The sequence below is a fragment of the Rhinolophus hipposideros genome, assembly GCF_964194185.1.
Source record: "Rhinolophus hipposideros genome assembly, chromosome: 6".
Lineage (NCBI taxonomy): Eukaryota > Metazoa > Chordata > Mammalia > Chiroptera > Rhinolophidae > Rhinolophus > Rhinolophus hipposideros.
The window spans coordinates 92,053,528-92,072,374 of record NC_138052.1 but is presented as its reverse complement, the minus strand read 5'-3'; the positions used below and the strand labels follow the sequence as shown (position 1 = coordinate 92,072,374).

Genomic DNA, 18,847 nt, shown 5'->3' with positions numbered 1-18,847 from the left:
CCCAAAAAGTAGGACTCTGAAAACCCAAAATAGCTTAGGACATGTTGTGGAGTTGAGGGTGATATTGCACCATTGGAACTGGGCAAGTGATCTTTCCTCTGAATTTTTGTCACCCAGACCTTTATATTACCATGTTTCCCCGAAAATAAGACCTAGCCGGACCATCAGCTCTAATGAGTCTTTTGCAGCAAAAACTAATATAAGACCCGGTATCATATCATATCATATCATATCATATCATATCATATCATATCATATCATAATTATATAAGACCTGGTCTTATAGTATAGTAAAATAAGATCGAGTCTTATATTAATTTTTGCTCCAGAAGACGGATTAGAGCTGATGGTCTGGCTAGGTTTTATTTTCAGGGAAACACAGCATGTACTATCTCTAGCCAGAAATGGAAGGGGTCGAACACTTTTTTAAATGTCTAATCTGGCATTCAGAATTCTCCTTTCTGTCTTTGGGTATTTAAAGGCAGACTTGCCATCCCTGCTCGTTATCACTAGAGTGAAGGATTTCTCTCTTTTCTTTCAGCACCCCCTCATCTAAGAAACCCTCTCAGCTTTGTAGTCCAGACTAGACACTGTGTTCCCCACCATTCCTAATAGCATCCTGTTTCTGTATCCTGCCAAGCTTGCCCTTCTGATTAAAGTGCCCAGTTTTTGCTTCTGCCAGTGCCAGAATGGGAAGGAAGGATACGGCCCAGATCAATTTGAACACTCCTCTAAAAGAGCCCTCTGGCTCATGAATCCCTGAGTATGAGCCCCCTCATTCGTGTGCCCACATATACAAGGCTTCTCTCTGTGTTTTGAGAACGAGACCCATCCTGAAAGACCCCTATGAGGACTCATACTCTCCAGGGTGGAGGGCTTCCAAGAAGCAAATTATGTGTCCATCTGCATACACCTTAAAAGGTAGTTGTTTCCAGTAGCTTCTTCCAAAGAAGAGAAAAGAGTCTGAGGAATGAGCATTGCCACTTTTTTATAACTGCCAAAGGCAAAAGGCATGTCCAATACTCAAGTGATACGCGGCCATTAAATCGGGTGTCCCTTTGTCCAATGGCAAACCCCCACCACCTACTCTAAACCAACCCAAATCAATGGCAAGCCCTGATGGATATCATGTATTTTCCTACATGTGTTTTTTTCTTATATTTTACTTCTCCTAACATTAAAAATCATATTCCCCTCACTGATCATATCAACATTACAGTATTATTCTGGTTGTAAATAGCAATTAATCAACTGTCCTCTATTTATAAGCCTAATTTGATTCTGGTTAAACCATTGCTGACTACTCATAAATTATAATATATTTGCATTTCCTGAGTATATCTGTTTTTGTAACTCTTGCATTTCATGCTTGAGACTCCAACTCAGTTATTATTTTCATGGGGAGAAAGCTCTGCTCAATTTTCAAAGCATTCTTCAGCCAGCTAGCATCTGTGTGATATGGCAAAAATAAACAAGTGTCATTTGATACTTCTGAATTGTCTTCTATGCTCTTATGCCATTCTGTGACTGCACTGAAATACAGTGCTGTTTTCAGGATACAAATAATTGTGTGGCACAAGGAAAGCAGACAGCTATCTGAAACTGTCACTAAAGCTGCCGAGTTTGTTTCTTGTCACATCAGGATGCACTCTCGATTGCATACTTGGAGACATCAGATTCAAAGAAGAGAGCCATTTTGTTTATGAAAAATCTCCATTGAATTCTCAGATAGTTACATCCCTTTGTCAGAGATATTCATATATCGCTGTATTCCATATTTATTTACCAGAGGCAAGCTTCGTTAGACCAGGTACGTACTGCTGAAAGCGTTCCATAGACTAGGACTCTCCTATTACAGTGATACAGTTTATCTGGAGGTCAACCATTAGTGTATTTACAATGAGCTATGACAATGTGCCTTCTTTCTTATCTGACGGTATTTCCTCCCACCCTTCTTCACAGAAGGATAGAGAATGAATGGCAAATTCACTGACCATTTCCTTCCCAACCAACTATGTCTTTGATCTGGTGCTTTCTAGGCAGTTTCCTCTTTCTTGGTAATGAACTGTTTTGTTCCAAGGCCTTAGAACTCCATTATTCTCAAATATTTTTCTAATAATCAATTACAAGCTTTCCAAATTGTAGTAGAAATCAGTAGTATAACACAAGAATGCTTTATGTTCAATCAAACAGATAATCATATGTCCTATGAATTATCAAACATGATTATTCATTCTTTGAAAAGAGTTTCTCCTTTTGTCAAAGGGGGCAAAATACCTAAGAACTCAAGCAGTCAGCCAGCGAAATCACCCTGAAAAGGAAAATGTTATCTTAATATTTAATTAAACCTTCTGAGAAACTGAGACTAACCCATTGAGTTTCCCATGCTATTATTTTCTTCTACATAATAGCTTTATTTCCAGTTTGTATCATTTTCTCTTCTCAGAAGTTCACTGTGCTTTAAATAAGCATTACAGCTGCCCTGTGAAATAATGGAAAGGTATTATATGCCAGAGTGGAAAACAAAAGATTACAGAATTCTCAGAAAGTTTGCTAAGTTATAGATTAAATCAACTTGAAATTAAGTGAGTAAAGTTACACAAAATCTTCTGACTGCTAGTCGTGTGTGTGTGTGTGTGTGTGTGTGTGTGTGTGTTGGGTTTTGAGCTATTATAAAATTTAAATTAGCCATTAAATATTATTTAAGCCAGTGACTAAACATTCCAATATTATAATAAAAGAATTTGGTAAAATCTTAGAGTGTGTCAAGACATCAGAGAATATTTGGCCCAGCCTGGCAATAACTATCTTTTCAGTGAAAGAGAAAACTTTTTTCCCACCACCGGATATGTCATCCCCATCACTTCCCCCACCACTCACTCTGCACCCTCCACACAGTCTCTTTGTTGTCCTCTGCTAAATGCAACAAGCACACTGCTGCTTCGAGCCTCCGTTTTTGCTGATGATTCTGTCAGGTGTGTGGCTGGCACCTCCCTTCTTTCAGATCTCTGCTCAATGTCACCCTCAGAGAGGCCTGCCAGAAAATGCTTTCCAAAATAGCATCTCTTACTTTATCCTTTTCTCTGGCTTTCTGTATCGTTACAGTAGTTTTCTTTTTTTCCCTCTCTCTCTTTCTCTTTCTCTCATATACATAACATTTATTTGATTATGGTCTGTCCTCCCCCAATAGAATGACAATAAGACTGTGTTTGTTTGTTGTAAAAACATCATGTACTTAACAAGTAGCTTCTGAATGAGTGAATTACAACTTAATATGGATGGCGTTAGCTTTCTCTTAGACATGGCATTCCAAAGTGAGCATCAAATATAAAATCTAATTAACGCTTTAGCATTTTATGAATATGGTTTGTGCTCATATAGAACCCAAATTAAAACTTTAATTTTAGAAGAATCTAATAAAGGACAAAGGATGCATCTTAGAAAACTAAAAGAAAAGTAAACCATGATGAAATCCCACTACGCACCTACTGGAGTGGCTACAATTAATTTTAAAGCAAAAACTGACAACATCAGATACCGACATTGTACAGCAACTTAGACTATCACACCTTGCTGGTGGAAATAGAACAGGGTAAATCCACTTTAAAAAAGAATGCATCCTTTTCTTATAAAGTTACCACACTACGGAATAATCTCATTCCTGGGTACCCACCCAAATAAAACAAAACCTTCAATTCAGACAAAACCCTGTAGGCATATGTTTATGGCAGCTTTCTTCATATTCACCAAAAACTAGAAACACCCAAATGTCCTAAACTGGTAAGTGAATACATTTAAAACACCTGTGTCCATCCATGCGATGGAATACTATTCAGCAATAAAAGGAAACAAACTATTAATACACACAACAATGCAGATGAATCTCTAACACATTATAAGTAAAAGGTACAGGTTATAAAAAGCTAGGTACTATATGATTCCACATATGTGACATTCTAGAAAAGGCAAACTTTTAGGGATAGAAATCAAATGATTGGCTGTCAGGGGCTGGGAATTGGAGGCATTTGACAATAAGGAGCAGAAGGACATTTTGGGGGGGTGATAGAGCTCAACCATTGTTCTGCATCTTGATTAGGATGATGGTTACACAGCTATGTGTATTTTTCAAAACTCACAGAACTTTACACCAAAGAAAGGTTAATTTTATAGGAATGTGATGTCACTATGAAGAAAACGTTACCTGCAGTAGAAATACCATTATTATAGTGTCTAATCACTATGTTGTTTTGTATACCTGAAATTAATGAAAATAAAAAAAGTAGGTGATAGTATCTGATGAGTAGCTGACTTCATTCTAATCATCTCTTCTCCCTGCTTACCACTCATGATGCAAATCTCATTGACACATTCACACTACAGTCTTCTTGTGTAAGAAAAATGTACTTAGGTTTTCTAGAGTCTAGAACCGCAGTCGAGGCCTGGAGATTCTTCTCTAACTGATGCCCACGACACTTCTAATGGGATTCTCTGGCTCCCTTTATGCTACAGATCTTCTTGCTTTTTCTGTCCTCACATGCAACTTTCATGAAAATTGCATGTTACATTTGAAAGGATGTTTTCTTGGGACAGTACTTTTAACCCTCTTCCATATCATGACACATCTTATTTTTGTTTTTTGTTTTCAATTACAGTTGACATTCAATATTATATTAGTTTCTGGTGTACAGCGTAGTGGTTAGATAATTATATACTTTATGACGTGATCACCCCAATAAATCAAGTACCCACTAGGCACCATACATAGTTATTACAATTCTATTGACTCTGTTCCCTTGGCTGTACTGTACATCCCCGTGACTATTTGGTAATACATATTTTAAACATAGCATTTGATTGGAACCCTTGAGTAAATAGAGAGTCAGGGGTGCTTGCCCTGAAACGGCCACCACAGGCCCTGTGCAGCTTGCAGACTGCTGAGACCATCAGTGTCTCAATAACCAGCACATCTTAACTTCTCTGAGTTTACCTGTTTGGGGGTGGAAGCAGGGGGTAGGACAAATCTCTGCTTTTGAAGAAAAATGAATTCCTTGTTCTGATTATATTATTCAGTTAATTTAAAGCAACAGTCTGTCATTAATCATGCTACATGCATTAACCAAATACAGTATTTTTTGTGTGAAATTTCCCTAATTGAGGCTGCTTTACGTCTTTATACTTACATTATCAGAAAATGAAATGTGATAATGTTTTGATAGTACCGTGTTGCCCTGAAAGTAAGACCTAGCCGGACAATCAGCTCTAATACGTCTTTTAGAGAAAAATTAATAAAAGATCCGGTATTATATTATATTATACCCAGTCTTATAGGAAAATAAGACCAGGTCTTATCACTGATATGTGGTATATAAACCAAAAACAACAAAAGAACAAAACAAACAAATGGGAAACAAAAACTCGTAGACACAGACAATAGTTCAATGGTTACCAGAGGGTAAGGGGGGAGAAGGGTGGTAGATGAGGGTAAAAGGGATCAAATATATGGTGATGGAAGGAAAACTGACTCTGGGTGGTGAACACACAATGGGACTCACAGATGATGTAATACAGAATTGTACACCTGAAATCTATGTAACTTTACTAATAATTGTCACCCCAATAAACTTTAATTAAAAAAAAAAGAAGGGGTCTTATATTAATTTTTGCTCCAAAAGACGCATTAGAGCTGATTGTCCAGCTAGGTCTTATTTTTGGGGAAACACGATATAGGACTAGAAAACGGGGATCTTGCTCCACATTAAAATTCTTTGTTACCTTTTACTAAAATCCTTAAGGGAAATAAAAGACTTGCAGAAATATAAAATATTGTGAGCATAGATTGAACTTTTAAATTTTCTTCATATTAAATAAATCATATGATAAGCTCACAGGGTTTTTTTCTGAAACATTATCATTGCAAAGGAAAATTACAAATCTATATAATATCAAATGTAGGAAGTTTTGGTATCAAACAGAGTTGCTCCGTACTAAGTATACTCATATGCCGAGACAAGTGTGAGCAATAAATTGAATAATATACTCACATATTATTCAATACTCATATTACCTAGTGGGAAGAAATAGATATACATGCACATTCCAAAATCCTGAGGTAGAAATATTGTTTTCATTATAAAGATTTCACAGGAAGAGAGAAACATTTGATATGGGGAGAGGGCTTGGTTTCAATCAGATCTTGGTGGTTGAGAAACAATGCTGATGAAAGTTCAGGGGAAAGATGGAGAGATATGAAGAAAACCACATGTATCATTAAAACTATGAGGTGAGCTCTTTATTAAACTGGTAGATTATAGCAGAGCGTATATGCAGGGAAATAATTGGAGATAAAGCCTGGAAAACTCCTAAACTGTGCATAGCACAATATCCTACACTTTGGAGCTTAGTAAATATTCATGAAATGATTCACCAGTGAGAGTTGAGTTAGGATCTGTCTTGAATGGTAGGCCATAGATTGGCAATAATCCCTTAAAATGGTGGGCTCACTGAGAGCAGATATTATCTTTCTTCTTGTTTCCCAGGGCCTAGCCTAGTGTCTGATAGAACTAGAAGGTAAAATATTCATGTTTGTCAGGTCCAGTAATCAATAGATGTAAGGACCTGGGAGAGAATTATATAACATCAGTAATCAAATTCATAATAATAACTACTGTTTAACACCTCAAATAACCCTTTGCACATTTATTATTTCTAATGTCTAGCAAAAATTCTTCATCGTCAGGGGTAACACCACCCTCATTTTGTCAATGGCAAAAGTGAGTCTCAAAGAAGTTAAGTGACTTGCCTGAGGCTGCAGTTAATTAACGAAAAAACTGTAATTTGAAACCAGATTTGTCTTTGAAACTTAGGTACTTATCCCTTATTCTGGTTTTAGTGAGCTGGGTGTATCTGGGAGGTAAGGGGTGATAGAGAGAAGGGATAGACAATTACAGCATGAATTGTTTGGTCCCTGTGAGTGTCCAGCCTTCCCTAACTGCCCTTCTAAGTATCATCCTCATCGCTTTTATTCTCTACCACTGCACCATGTTAAATTTCTTCTTATGACCTACCACAATTTGTAATTAAATGTGTGTGCTAATGCTCCTTTATTTACTGTGTGGCTCCCACGCCAGATTTTAAGTTCCATAAACATGGAGATCAGTTCTGCATTATTCACTGTTGTATTACCAAGAGACTAGTCCATAGTATGCACTTAAATGTTAAGTGAATTAAAGAAGAAACTAAACTGTGGTGAGCAGAATATAAGACTAGAAATAAACAGAGAGGTGCTCCAGAGGGCATGAGAGTAACTAGAATTGTTCAGCTGTTAACTGCAAATAGGGAAGCCAGAGAGTCAGGTTTCTTTTAGGGACTGGAATTGGGGAAGGAGGGGCCTTGGGTTTAGACACAGAGTCCAAGGTAACAGCAGGAGATCCAAGAGTAACAACTAACAGTGAGAAATGTGAAAAGCCAAGTTCTAGAGTAAGGTCAAAACTGAAGCTGTAGACCAATGAGTTGTCCTTCCAGGTGGTACTTAATGTCCTGAAAGTCAGCGAGCTCTCTGAAGAAATGACTGAGGGGAGTAGAAAGAATAACACAGTGAGGCCCAGAACTAGAGAGGACCCTCCCCTTTAAGATGTCAGAGGAAGAAAAGCTAGTTAGAAAGAAGGACATGTCCTCCCCACCCTCCCCAACTTCTCCAGACAGCTCAGATGCCTTTTTCAACACTTTGGTCAAGTGCACCCTCCCACAGGTGCACCCTGGGTGATACCTGACCTGGGCTGCCCTTGATCAAAGCATCTGCTTTCTTTATCTCCATCCTGTGAGTGCTTGTTCTCCCCCACTAGAGATTAACTCCCAAAAGGGCAGCAGTCATTTTTGTTCATCCGGATATTCTGTGTCAAACATCAAATTGCTCAACAAACCTTTGTTGACTGAATACTAACTTAAGGAGATTAGAGAAACAGAAGAAGAAAATGAAGAATTCACATCATGAATAATAAAGAAAGAGAAATTGTCAACAGTCATGCCAAGATCAAAAACATGTTAAGATGGAAAAATGTCTGAATTTCACTGCATTGGCATAATAATCGCTACCACATATCAACTGCCTACTCTGTTAGGAGACTTTTACAAATATTTTGTTATTTGAGCCTTGGAACAAGTTTGTGAAGTGGCTTTAATTGTCCTCCTGCAATAGATACAAAAATCAAATCCCACAGAAATTAAATGACTTGCCCAAAGTCACTCAGTAAGTGATGAGATGGGATAGAATTTCAATTCTGCCCCCAAACCTCTGTGACTACGCATAAGTTACTGTCTTCTCCTATTTAACTTACTTATTTTTCTAATTTTAAGGCATTGCTCAGCAGTGTTTAGAACTGTGCCCAGGTTACTCAGAGTCTATTTCACCCTCCTCTTTCCATATCAATACTAAATTCCCACAATTCAGTTCTCTCCGTTTAAAAGGAAAGTGGTTATGAAATAGCACAGAAGCGTTTTTCTTTATCGCTTAGGACACTCGTGAAATTTTAAGAGAAAATGTGCCATTATTATTTCAAACTTGTGAATGCACAGCATGCACATTATTAGCTCTTCATCTGAAATAAGTGAACTTGCAACTAAAAATAGCAGATAAATAAATGAGCCATTGAGAGCCTGGTGTGTTTTATTCTCTTCCCCCTCAGAAAGTGACTCTCAGTGGGGAGATTATATTCATAAAGCTTCAGAATCATTAAATTCTCAAGCACATGTTCTTCCTTCAAGCATTTCTCTTTTTCTAATGGTTGGTCTAAACCATTAAACCAAAAGCATTTCAGAAGGTAAAATTGCTTAACATACATGGCTTAACATTGCTAAGCAGATTATTGAAGCCTGCGTTTTCATTCTCTTTGCCTATTTGGCTCTTTAATGTATCTGGGAAAGGGAGAGGAGGGAGGGATAAATGGAGGAGGTAGGGAAGGGGAGAATTACTGGGTGTTCATTGTAGAAGTGACCTTCTGATGACTTGATTTCATTGTTTACAAATGGCAAAGTGAGGCTGGGAGCTAGTGCATGACTTGACAACACAGAAAGTGGGATCAGGACTGGAACTCCACCTCCTGACCACTAAGACCAGGGAGAGATGGATAGAAGCTTAGACCTGGATTTGGTAGAACCCAAGAATGAGAAATCATGTAATTTTACCATCTTGCAGTGGAACACTGCCTAACGCGAGCTTTGGGACCAGAGAGTCTGGCTCAAATTCTGATTCTCCACTAACTAGACAAATTATTGACACCTCTGAACCTGGGCATCCAGAATAACTATTTGTATGACAGCTTATGTTTATGCAGCCCTTGCTATGTGTTAAGCACTGTTTTTAAGTACATTTAATACATATATTGGCCCTTAAATTCTACCTCACAAGCTAGAGGTTTAATTCAGATAATGTAAAGTAGAGCCTTAGGCTAGAGTGTTCTCAATAAATTATTTGGTCAATCATTAAAGAATATAAGTATTAAATAATTAATAATCTCTAAAACATATGTGAAAAAATATTTTAAGTATTCTTAATAATATAATCAGATGCACTATTTTTTAAATTATGATGAATAAAATTCAAATTTGAAGGTTACATAGTGAATGAATATGCTCACCAACCAAAGAAGCTCTCTTCAAAACATTTCTTAAGCATTGAAAGACCTAGACTTCATTTTAAATTTCACTTTCTCACTCTGCCATGTCCGCTTCCTTTAAAGCAAAGAACACTTAGAGAAGACACTCAATACCCGGGGTTATGGATCTGCCAAGTTGGGAAGTCTTTCTAGCATTTTCCACTGAGTAAGCAGATCCATAAAGCTGTCGCTTTTTCCCTTACTCCAAGGCTAGGGCAGAACAAGGTCTTTGTATATTTTTAGTTGTTTATTTTTCAAATGTAAAGGACCCAACAGATTAATCTTTCAGTGCTCATTTCCCTGTGTTAGAGAAGTAGTGAAATGCAGGAGAAATCCAACAGGTAGCCAGCAAGACTCAGGCACATCATGAGACAGCTCCTTTCACAGCTTTGGGAATCTCACAGCATGAGGTGTCAGGCTGATGCTTTGGGGCGCCTCCATCTCTGCCTCTCTGTTTCCCACGGAAAATATGCCAACCCAGCTCATGCCTTTTCTGAAGGACCCAAGTGCATTGTGACTGAACTCTGTCCCTCTTGTAAGTCTGATCTAGGACAAGAATAATTCATATGCTCTTGTAAGTGACAGTTGCTTTCTTCTGTTGACATGTTTTGTTGCAACCATGATACGTACTATGGTACCCTGAATTTATTAAAATATAGAAGGGGTCCAGGGCTTAATTGTTGAGGAGTGAGCTAAGAAGTGATTCTAGTCAGAGGACTTATTAAATTGCATTGTAAAGTATCATTAACGGGTATGTTCATTGGATGCTTTTACTTTAAATCTCTAACTTGCTTATGATGCAGTAAGTGAAGGGTTTGTTTTATTGATGGATGTTTCAAATTCTAAAGCTCAAAGAAAAGTGAAGAATGGAAGCTAATAACATATGTTTGGTTTCGGTTAACTCAAGTCAATATAAAAGCATCTTTCCTTTGAGAAATTAAAGCACTGACAACACTTGCCAAGTGGATTAATTCAGTTACTGTAATTTACATCACTGAAAGTTTCTTCTGAAGGAAAAATGTCACCTCAGCATCTCATTAATGAAAACTAACTTTAAAACAGAAGTCCATAAGAAAAGGTAGTTATATTTGCAAATACTAGTTGCACATAACATTTCAGAAACACATCCTGAGTGAGACCCACGCGTATAGCTTACGGGAGGAAGCACTGCTTACTGATGTCACTCACAGGCCTTGGTGTCTTCAAAAACAAACCAAAGTCAGGCTCTGAGCAACCTGAGCAGAGACTCTCATCCCTGCAAGCCTCAAGGTCTTCATCTTCAAAATGACAATTTCTGTGAAGAGCCTGAACTTTAAAATAATTCCTACCCTATAGCATTGTAATAAGGATCAAATTTACAAAGTTAAAAAATACTATGTGAATATTTTAGCACATTTCCCAGCACATTCTAAGCACGCAAAAAAAATATTAATAGTAGCTGTAACTATTAATATTACAAAACGCAGCACTAAAATTACACCTTAGATGAGAATATTTGCTCGAGAAAATTGGTCTTTACACATCTGAAGTGCTTTCCATCCACTAATTTCAGGCGAAGGCACCAGTTTTCTATTTTCCTTTGTAGTTCCTTTCAAATAGTAACAATGAAAACCATGTATTGGGAGGATAACCTCCCATCTGTGTGACTTAGCATCTCACTGAATACCCCAATGATCACCAGGGGGTATGACTATCTCCATTGCCAGGTGTGGAAACTGGAGCTCAGAATTCACCTGAGCTGCCCAAGTTCATCCCGCTACTAATGTACAAGTTAGGTTTTCAACTCAGTTAGACCACCAATGCCCATGCTCTTAAACTCTATCCTATGCCAGAAATAAGAGGGACTGGTGGTGGGGTCATGGACTGAGAGCCTGTTTCTACTCTAAATAAAGTTAATCTAGGTCAATGGTTCTCAGTTTTCTTTGAGATCAAAATTGCTTTGCCCTCTAAAAAAGGTATTAGGGGCCTCACGAAGCTTTTGTTTATAAGGGGGGCATTTATTGATATTTTCATATTATATATTATAGAAGAAAGCCAAGAAATTGTTTATGTTTGTTTATTCACTTAATTTTAACTAACAATAACAATTTAAAATGACAATAATCTATTTTAAAATATCTTTAAAATAAGAAATAAGCACATTAAATATTAACATACATATTTTTATGTAAAATACCTATGTTTTCCAAAATAAAACATTTTGGTGAGAAGAGCGACTTCATTTTACCTACTTAGCAAAAGTCCTTAATGTCTATCTTAACAGAAGATGGCTGGACTCTCCTACTTGTGTCTGCATTCATTCAGTTGCACTTCATTGACTGCTAGAGACCACGAGAGCGAAAAAGGCAAATAATGCCTTCTTATTATTATAAAAATAATTTGAAAATAGTCTGAAAGATCTCAGGGATCCCCTAGGAGTCTCAGCCCACACTTTAAGAACCATAATTTAGGTAAAAATCTTTAAGAGAACCGAGAAATTCTATTGCCAACTCTACTCTGCAGTAGTAACCCAAGTTCATTACTCAACTAACTACCTGCTTATCCACAAAGTGTTTCTAGGCTGTTCTGGAAAAGAAGGATGAAAATTTGTCATCTCTAGGTAATAATAAACGTTGAGTGGGAAAATATTTAAAAGTAATAATATCACCTGGCTAAAACATAAAATATTATAGAAAAAATGCGTCAGAAATATATTTGGTTAACTCACTCTACAGAGACAAAAATTACTGTGTTTTTACCTTTACAGAATAAAAGAAGACAATCCCTTGTTGTACAAAGGAAATGTAATTGAAGTGTCATTCTATTTTTGAGGCATTAACCAAGCTGATTAAATCTGTTATATTGCTTAAGTGAAGGTACTAGTCAAATGTTAGCAGACATGTTACCTAATAAAGTGAGGGGTACCAGGAAAGCACTGGAAATCTTACATAAGATGAGAAAAAGTCTTATAAAATATTTGGGTAGTGTCACAATACATTAGACATTGAATCATTTGGTTATTTATGAGACTGTATCTTCAAAACGTTTTGGCTAAGAAAAATGATGTTTCTTCCTTGCTTTAATCCAAGCCCAGAAACAAGGCATCTGTAAATCATGGTTGGTTTTGTTAAATCATGTATTCAAATTTGCACTGCTTTACCATAACATACCGACATGAAAAAATGATTGCTGTCATACATTTTACTGATTCCTAATAATTTTTAAACTTAACATGGCACCATAGATATTCTAGAAAAATTATACCCTATTTCATAGATAGGCTAGCAAAGCTGAAGAACTCAATAATTATCATTTCAGTGGCAGTATTTCACTAAAAGGAAAAAATACTACATCTTTTAAAATCAAAAATATTCAGCGTGGGAAAGAGTACTAACACTAGAATGAAATCTGATCCCCACTGCCAATTGAACCATTCCCCAAAATAAGCATTTGACTGACAATTATGCAAAAGTAGCACGTACACTGATGTTTCCAGATGCTGGATTTGATGACAGGAGAATCATCAGTATTAACTAACATCAATGTGTTCCTCTAACGTCCATTCCTGGTTGAATATTTTACAGTCTAGACTCGGTACAATTATCTTGCAAGTTTCTTCTAACATCCAGATGCTCTGGAAAAGAAAATACCTAGTTTCCTCAGAAAAGAGATGTTTGTCTAAACAGAAGACCATGAGAAATAGCATTAAGAAGGTTTTTCTTGGTTCTCTCAGGTTCTTCGCAGCAATAGCCTGCTCGAGTCTACAGACTACTGGTTGCAGAATCAGAGGACACCCTGCCAGATTGGTTTTCTGGAAGACAAGTGTGAAAACACAACTTGCGCTTCTGTAAGTAAACGTACTCGGGGTGTGGTCTGAGAAAAGAGGGAATCGCCCCTGTACACATACCTTGGACCAATGCTCCCTAATTCATTAAATAGCAGGTTGGGAACATCTCCTTTTGAAAGTATGAAACTGGTTTGTAAGGACTGTTAACAAAACAATATGCAGGGCTCGTGTTTTGACTCTAATTTTGCTCATTTCAACAGGTTAATTAACCTGATCAATTCTCAGAAAAGGAAAGCTGTGCTTGTGTTTTCAAAACTGACTGAGAAAAAGATTCAGAAACAGAATTGTGTAAGAAATAAAAAAGCATGCAAGAGCTCTCTAGGATTCTTTTCAATGTACTTTATAACTCTGAGAGTAGGTATTTCCTATCATAAAAATTGTGTGAAATTTTTCTACCATTTTTATTATAAGTTATAGTCATTGTTTGAAAACCTTTTCAACCTAAGAAATACACAGGCATGCATTGTAATATACTGGAGTTAAGCTTTACATACAAAACTTTCCTTTTCAAGGGAACAGATGCTCTTATCCATAAATATAATTCTTACGGCTTAGAACGTGAGTAGATATGGTTGATGTGAAATATGCTCTTTCTTGTATGTTCTATAAAGCTGTATGTTTTATTTGAATTGAAATCACCTAGCTCTTATGAGGTCGTGGTTATCAAGTTTGAGGGAGAATATTTCCAAAAAGGAGAGAAATATAATTCTCATGACTAAATTGAGAGCATTGGCTCTGAGCTATTCCTGGAGGGAAGTTGCATGCCAGCATTTCTGTTAAAAGCAAAAAAAAAAAAAAAGAAGAAAGAAAGAAAAGAGAAAAAAAGAAAGAAGAAGCAACTAAAATGGGATGGAGGAGCTTTTTACATATAATGAGCAGAACCAGAAGAACTGGTAGACAAAGGACGCAGAACATGTCACACTGCAGAGCTTCATAGCACAAGGAAAGACAAGTCCATTCAACAGATTTAATTTAATCTCTTTGTTTAGGCAAATGATTTTGATTCTGCTACTTTTAGGACATTTGATCACTTGTCCAGAAAACTAGTTGATGGCTAAAAATTTGGGGGACACAAAAGGACTAAATAGCAAGTAATTTAATAGTGATTACTTCTTTGCAAATTCAATTTCGAGTTAGAAAATGTAGGTATTTCTTGATACAGATCTCTAATTACACAACTATAAATTGTAAACGGAGAGAAATGGAGAATGAAAGCTATCAGCAGCTATACTTTGGTTAAAGTTGTCATCCAAGCAGCTCCTGTATTAAGAAATCACCTATTTGAAGAAGGTACAAAAGTTGGGACACTAATAATTGTATAGTGAGGGGCAAAGGGGGGGTCTTCTCTAAACTTTATATTTTTGGAATCTAGATTGTAGATCTACTACAAGAAATGCTAAATTTATAGCCAAATTTAAGATTACCATTAGGTCTTAGTGTAAGAGAACTCTCCTTCCATCCCCCACCAGTCCAAAGGACTCAAATTTGGACATAAAATTATCTGACTTCTTTTCTTAATTCTTTGTTCCTCCATTATGTCAGATGACCTCAGTGAGGTTGAAATGATTCCCCCTGTCTTTATGGCTCTTTGTATTCTTTCTAAAAGGGGGAAAATCTAAACACACACACACAAAAGGCATCCTGGAAGATTTATTTTCCTGCAGTAGTTTGTCATAATTGAAACTGACACAAATGGTAAAAATTGTCCATGACTCTAAACCTAAATTTCAGAATCCCTGTGAAAAACTAGCTCTACTCTCTCAAAAAGATTCCTGTAGTCACTGCTTCTTAATTTACAAGTCCTTTCTCTTTTTCCAGCTTGGCACAGATTCCTAGGATGGGGAGAAGAAACAGAGTCTAGAGTTGGACATTGCTGAGGGGCAGTTATTATTAGAGGAGACATTGCAGAGGGGCAGTTATTATTATTATTAGAGGAGTTATTATTAAAGGAGAAATAGAGGGGAACTATAGAAAGAGCTGACCACGACGGGGAGTTCTTGATCAAAATAGCCACATAGAAGGAATAGCCAAAATGGTCAGGGAAAAAGGATTTAATTCCTTTGCAAAACACATTCTCTACAGCAGCATGAAAATTAAACTGTAAATTGGGGGGAATACGGTATTTTAAAATAATATCATCACTAAAGCTTAATTTCTAAAACTTTAGCTGAATAAAACCATCCTGAATCTAAATCTATTTACAAATAATCACCACAGAATCTAAGGAGAAATGTCCCGTATTTTATTGCTTTGTACTCTGGGGGACTCTGTTCTATGGGAGTCGTGGCTTCTTTAACTAATTTCTTCCTGATCTAAATTAGTAGCCACCTTTTTCATACCCAGTTTTGATTGGCTTGGTATCCATGACACTGAACTCTAAGTCTCTGGATTTGCAGTTTCTTAAAACCAAATACCTCAGTGTACCAATGTCCACTTTAAAATGTTATTGAAGGACAAGTTCAGACTTGGGAAACTTTCAGGGTGTTGTGTGCATGGGTCAGTATGGCTGCTTGTTCTCACGTATCAAACAGTGAGTTTTAGTCATTATCGATAGGGAACTGCATTCATTTCACAGCTAAAGTGAGAAGGCTGAGTGAAGGGCAGTTTTATGCAGTCAGTAACATGATAGGTGCCCCAAAAAGGAAGTGCTAGCTGGGAAGTCTGGCTCAGCAGGCCCCTGAAAGTCACTCCAAAAAATTTTTTCACAAAGGTATCAAATATGGAAACCATACTTATGTTTTTCTAAATCGTGTTCTTCTATCAAACTATATATAATTTTATTTTCTTTCTGATTTGCCATTTTGGAAAAAAAATCACATAATAGCCTTCAGGGTGTTTTTTGTCTTAAACTTGTTATTTAAAACAGAAGAAATGTGGAGGAGGATAATGGAATTAATGGAAGCGAATCTCCCAACCCAACTGCTGAGACATTATGTTAATAGAAGTCCTTAACACAAGTTGTAGGAATTGGACTTTTCAGGATTCATGACATTTTTTTAATTAAAAACTAATTTAGTTACTTTTTAATCCACTATTGCTCTTTGCTATTTACTGGAATTTACCTTTTGGTTTTTCAGGAACCATCTTTTGATTTAATGCTTCATTAAAACTAACTTGACAATTCACATTATTTCTATTCATCGTTACTATCAAACTCTTTCCTTAGTGATCATGTTAAGACATTTGGTCTTAACATGCAAATAAATTATACCCTCTAGCATGCATTTTAATTGATTAATCACAGTATCTGAAAATGTGTTGCATTTATCTTAAATTTATAGATAAATAAATCAAGTTCCCAAGTAGCCTTCAACATTCCACACATGATATTGCAAAACTAAGGAGATATTTGACAGTTATTCAGTGGGTCTCTGATGTGAATACAACTCAGTGGCAACAGTGACAAAATATCTCAGATGGCTGCTTTTTATTTTATATTCTTTCTCCAAACATATGTATCTAACCTATTCTGAAAGTAAAAGAAGTTAAGGAGGAGACACGAACTCCTCATTTGATAACTTGGTCTAAGGAAGAATCTAGACGAACATGATCAAAGAGGTATATATGTCAGTTATAGACATATGTATTTGTTATAGAACTGTGCCAATTTTAATGTGTTTTATTTCCTTTGAGAATCAAGTTTGGAACTTATTTTTTTTAATTCCGTAATTTTAGACTTACAGAAAAGTTGCAAGAAACGTGCAAAGGATTCCCAGCTTCCCCAAATGCTAACATTTACTACATTTGCTCTACCCTGTCTTTTGTGTGTGTGTATGCATTGATATGAAACTACACATTTGTGATTTTTTTTCCTAAAACTTTTGAGAATGAGTTACAAACATGATGCCTCTTTATCCCTACATACTTCAATGTAGAACATAAATATTTAAAATCAGCGTTGAACCCAGATCTGCAGAAAACCTAGTTTAGGCTACTAATTCAGTGTGCACTGCACAGTGAGATTCTATAAATATTTATTCAACAATTTCAAGAAGAAGCAAATACTGCTTTCAGAAAAGTAAAAACTCAAACACTGTTAGCAGAAGTCAACCAGACTGAGCCACACAAAAGCCCTATATTTAAGTGGACCCACTTTACTCAGCAGGCAGTTTAAGCAAGGAGGGGGTGACAGGGAGCTCCCATCCCCCACCCCAAAAGATTATTCCCGCCAACTTCATCTAGCTATGCTTTTCAAAAGAGAAGTTCTGGTAAGTTCCATTTATTTCATCTTGATATATTTCTAGGGGTTTTAGTATCCCCGCCTTCAATTAGTCCCAAAGGCAACTATTTTGGAAGCTTGCTTCTTAACCCAGCCCTAGATAAAACAGACAAAAGAAGGATACTGGGTGCATTGCTTAGAACCAGTCTGTGTGTCCTCACCTCGCCCTGCACAGTAGCCCTGAGGCACCTTGGGAAATCCAAGAGTCCCGGAGAAAACTCTTAGATTCACAATCAAATCAAACGAAAGTTCCACTCAACCTTACCATTCCTCTAGAAGCCAATAAATTAGGGCACTTTACTGGGCACACTTTAAGGACACAGAGGGATGACAGAGAAAAGAGTCTCACCAAAACAAGTAGGAGGCTGTACATCCATGAAAGTCACATGTAAGACACAGGAACTGGAAAAGTGATCAATAAAACTGAGAAGGAACTTTTGATAAATAACTTGAGGGCTACACTTAAAGTGTGTGGCCAAGTAATACAGTACTAACTTGCGTATAAGCTTTAGATCTGGTTTATACATTTGTCAATGTCTTGGATCCTGAAACTATTAAAGAGAAAGTTTTTACAAGTTTATTTAGATTGAAAATTAAGTCCAAATTCAATCTTATATGTTGTAGGTAAAATGATATACAATAAAAATTAAGGTCATTGACTTTTTTAATGGCTCAAAGATTTGCAACGTATATCTAAGCATTACATAAGTGAAATGAGACTTCTAATAACTCATAATATGAAGAAGTAAGAGGAAAATAGAGATGATTGTTTATATGACTAAGCATGATGCAACTGCAAAAACTAACTTTAAAATGTTTATTCTTCAGTAAATAGAAACAAAATGAAAAGCCAGATAACAACTCTTAAAAAAAACTATATATATATAGGCAATATATGTGACAAACTCAGAGTCTTAATCTCAATACATGAAAAGTTGCCGTAATTCAATATGAAAAAAAGTGAAAATTCCAATAACAAGGTTGGCAAAAGCCAAAGCAATTCACAAAATGAGAAATGCAATTGTTAGTACACACATGAACCTCTCTGATAATCAAAAAGATGTAACTATAACTATTTAAATAATTTGTCCCTAATAAATTGCTCAATATTTTTTAAAATTATTTTACCCAATGTTGATGTAAGCACAATTA

At 36.4% G+C, this 18,847-nt stretch overlaps 1 protein-coding gene across 12 annotated transcripts in view; it reads left to right on the top strand.

Annotated features, from left to right (window-relative positions):
- The window catches only part of SPHKAP (SPHK1 interactor, AKAP domain containing), a 123,755-nt gene that overhangs the window by 32,302 nt on the left and 72,606 nt on the right, over positions 1–18,847 (top strand). For all 12 annotated transcript variants that reach the window (XM_081052821.1, XM_081052820.1, XM_081052817.1 and 9 more), the window contains one exon: positions 13,363–13,476. In XM_081052821.1, the coding sequence (XP_080908947.1) occupies positions 13,363–13,476 (114 nt within the window). The remainder of the gene's footprint in view (positions 1–13,362; positions 13,477–18,847) is intronic.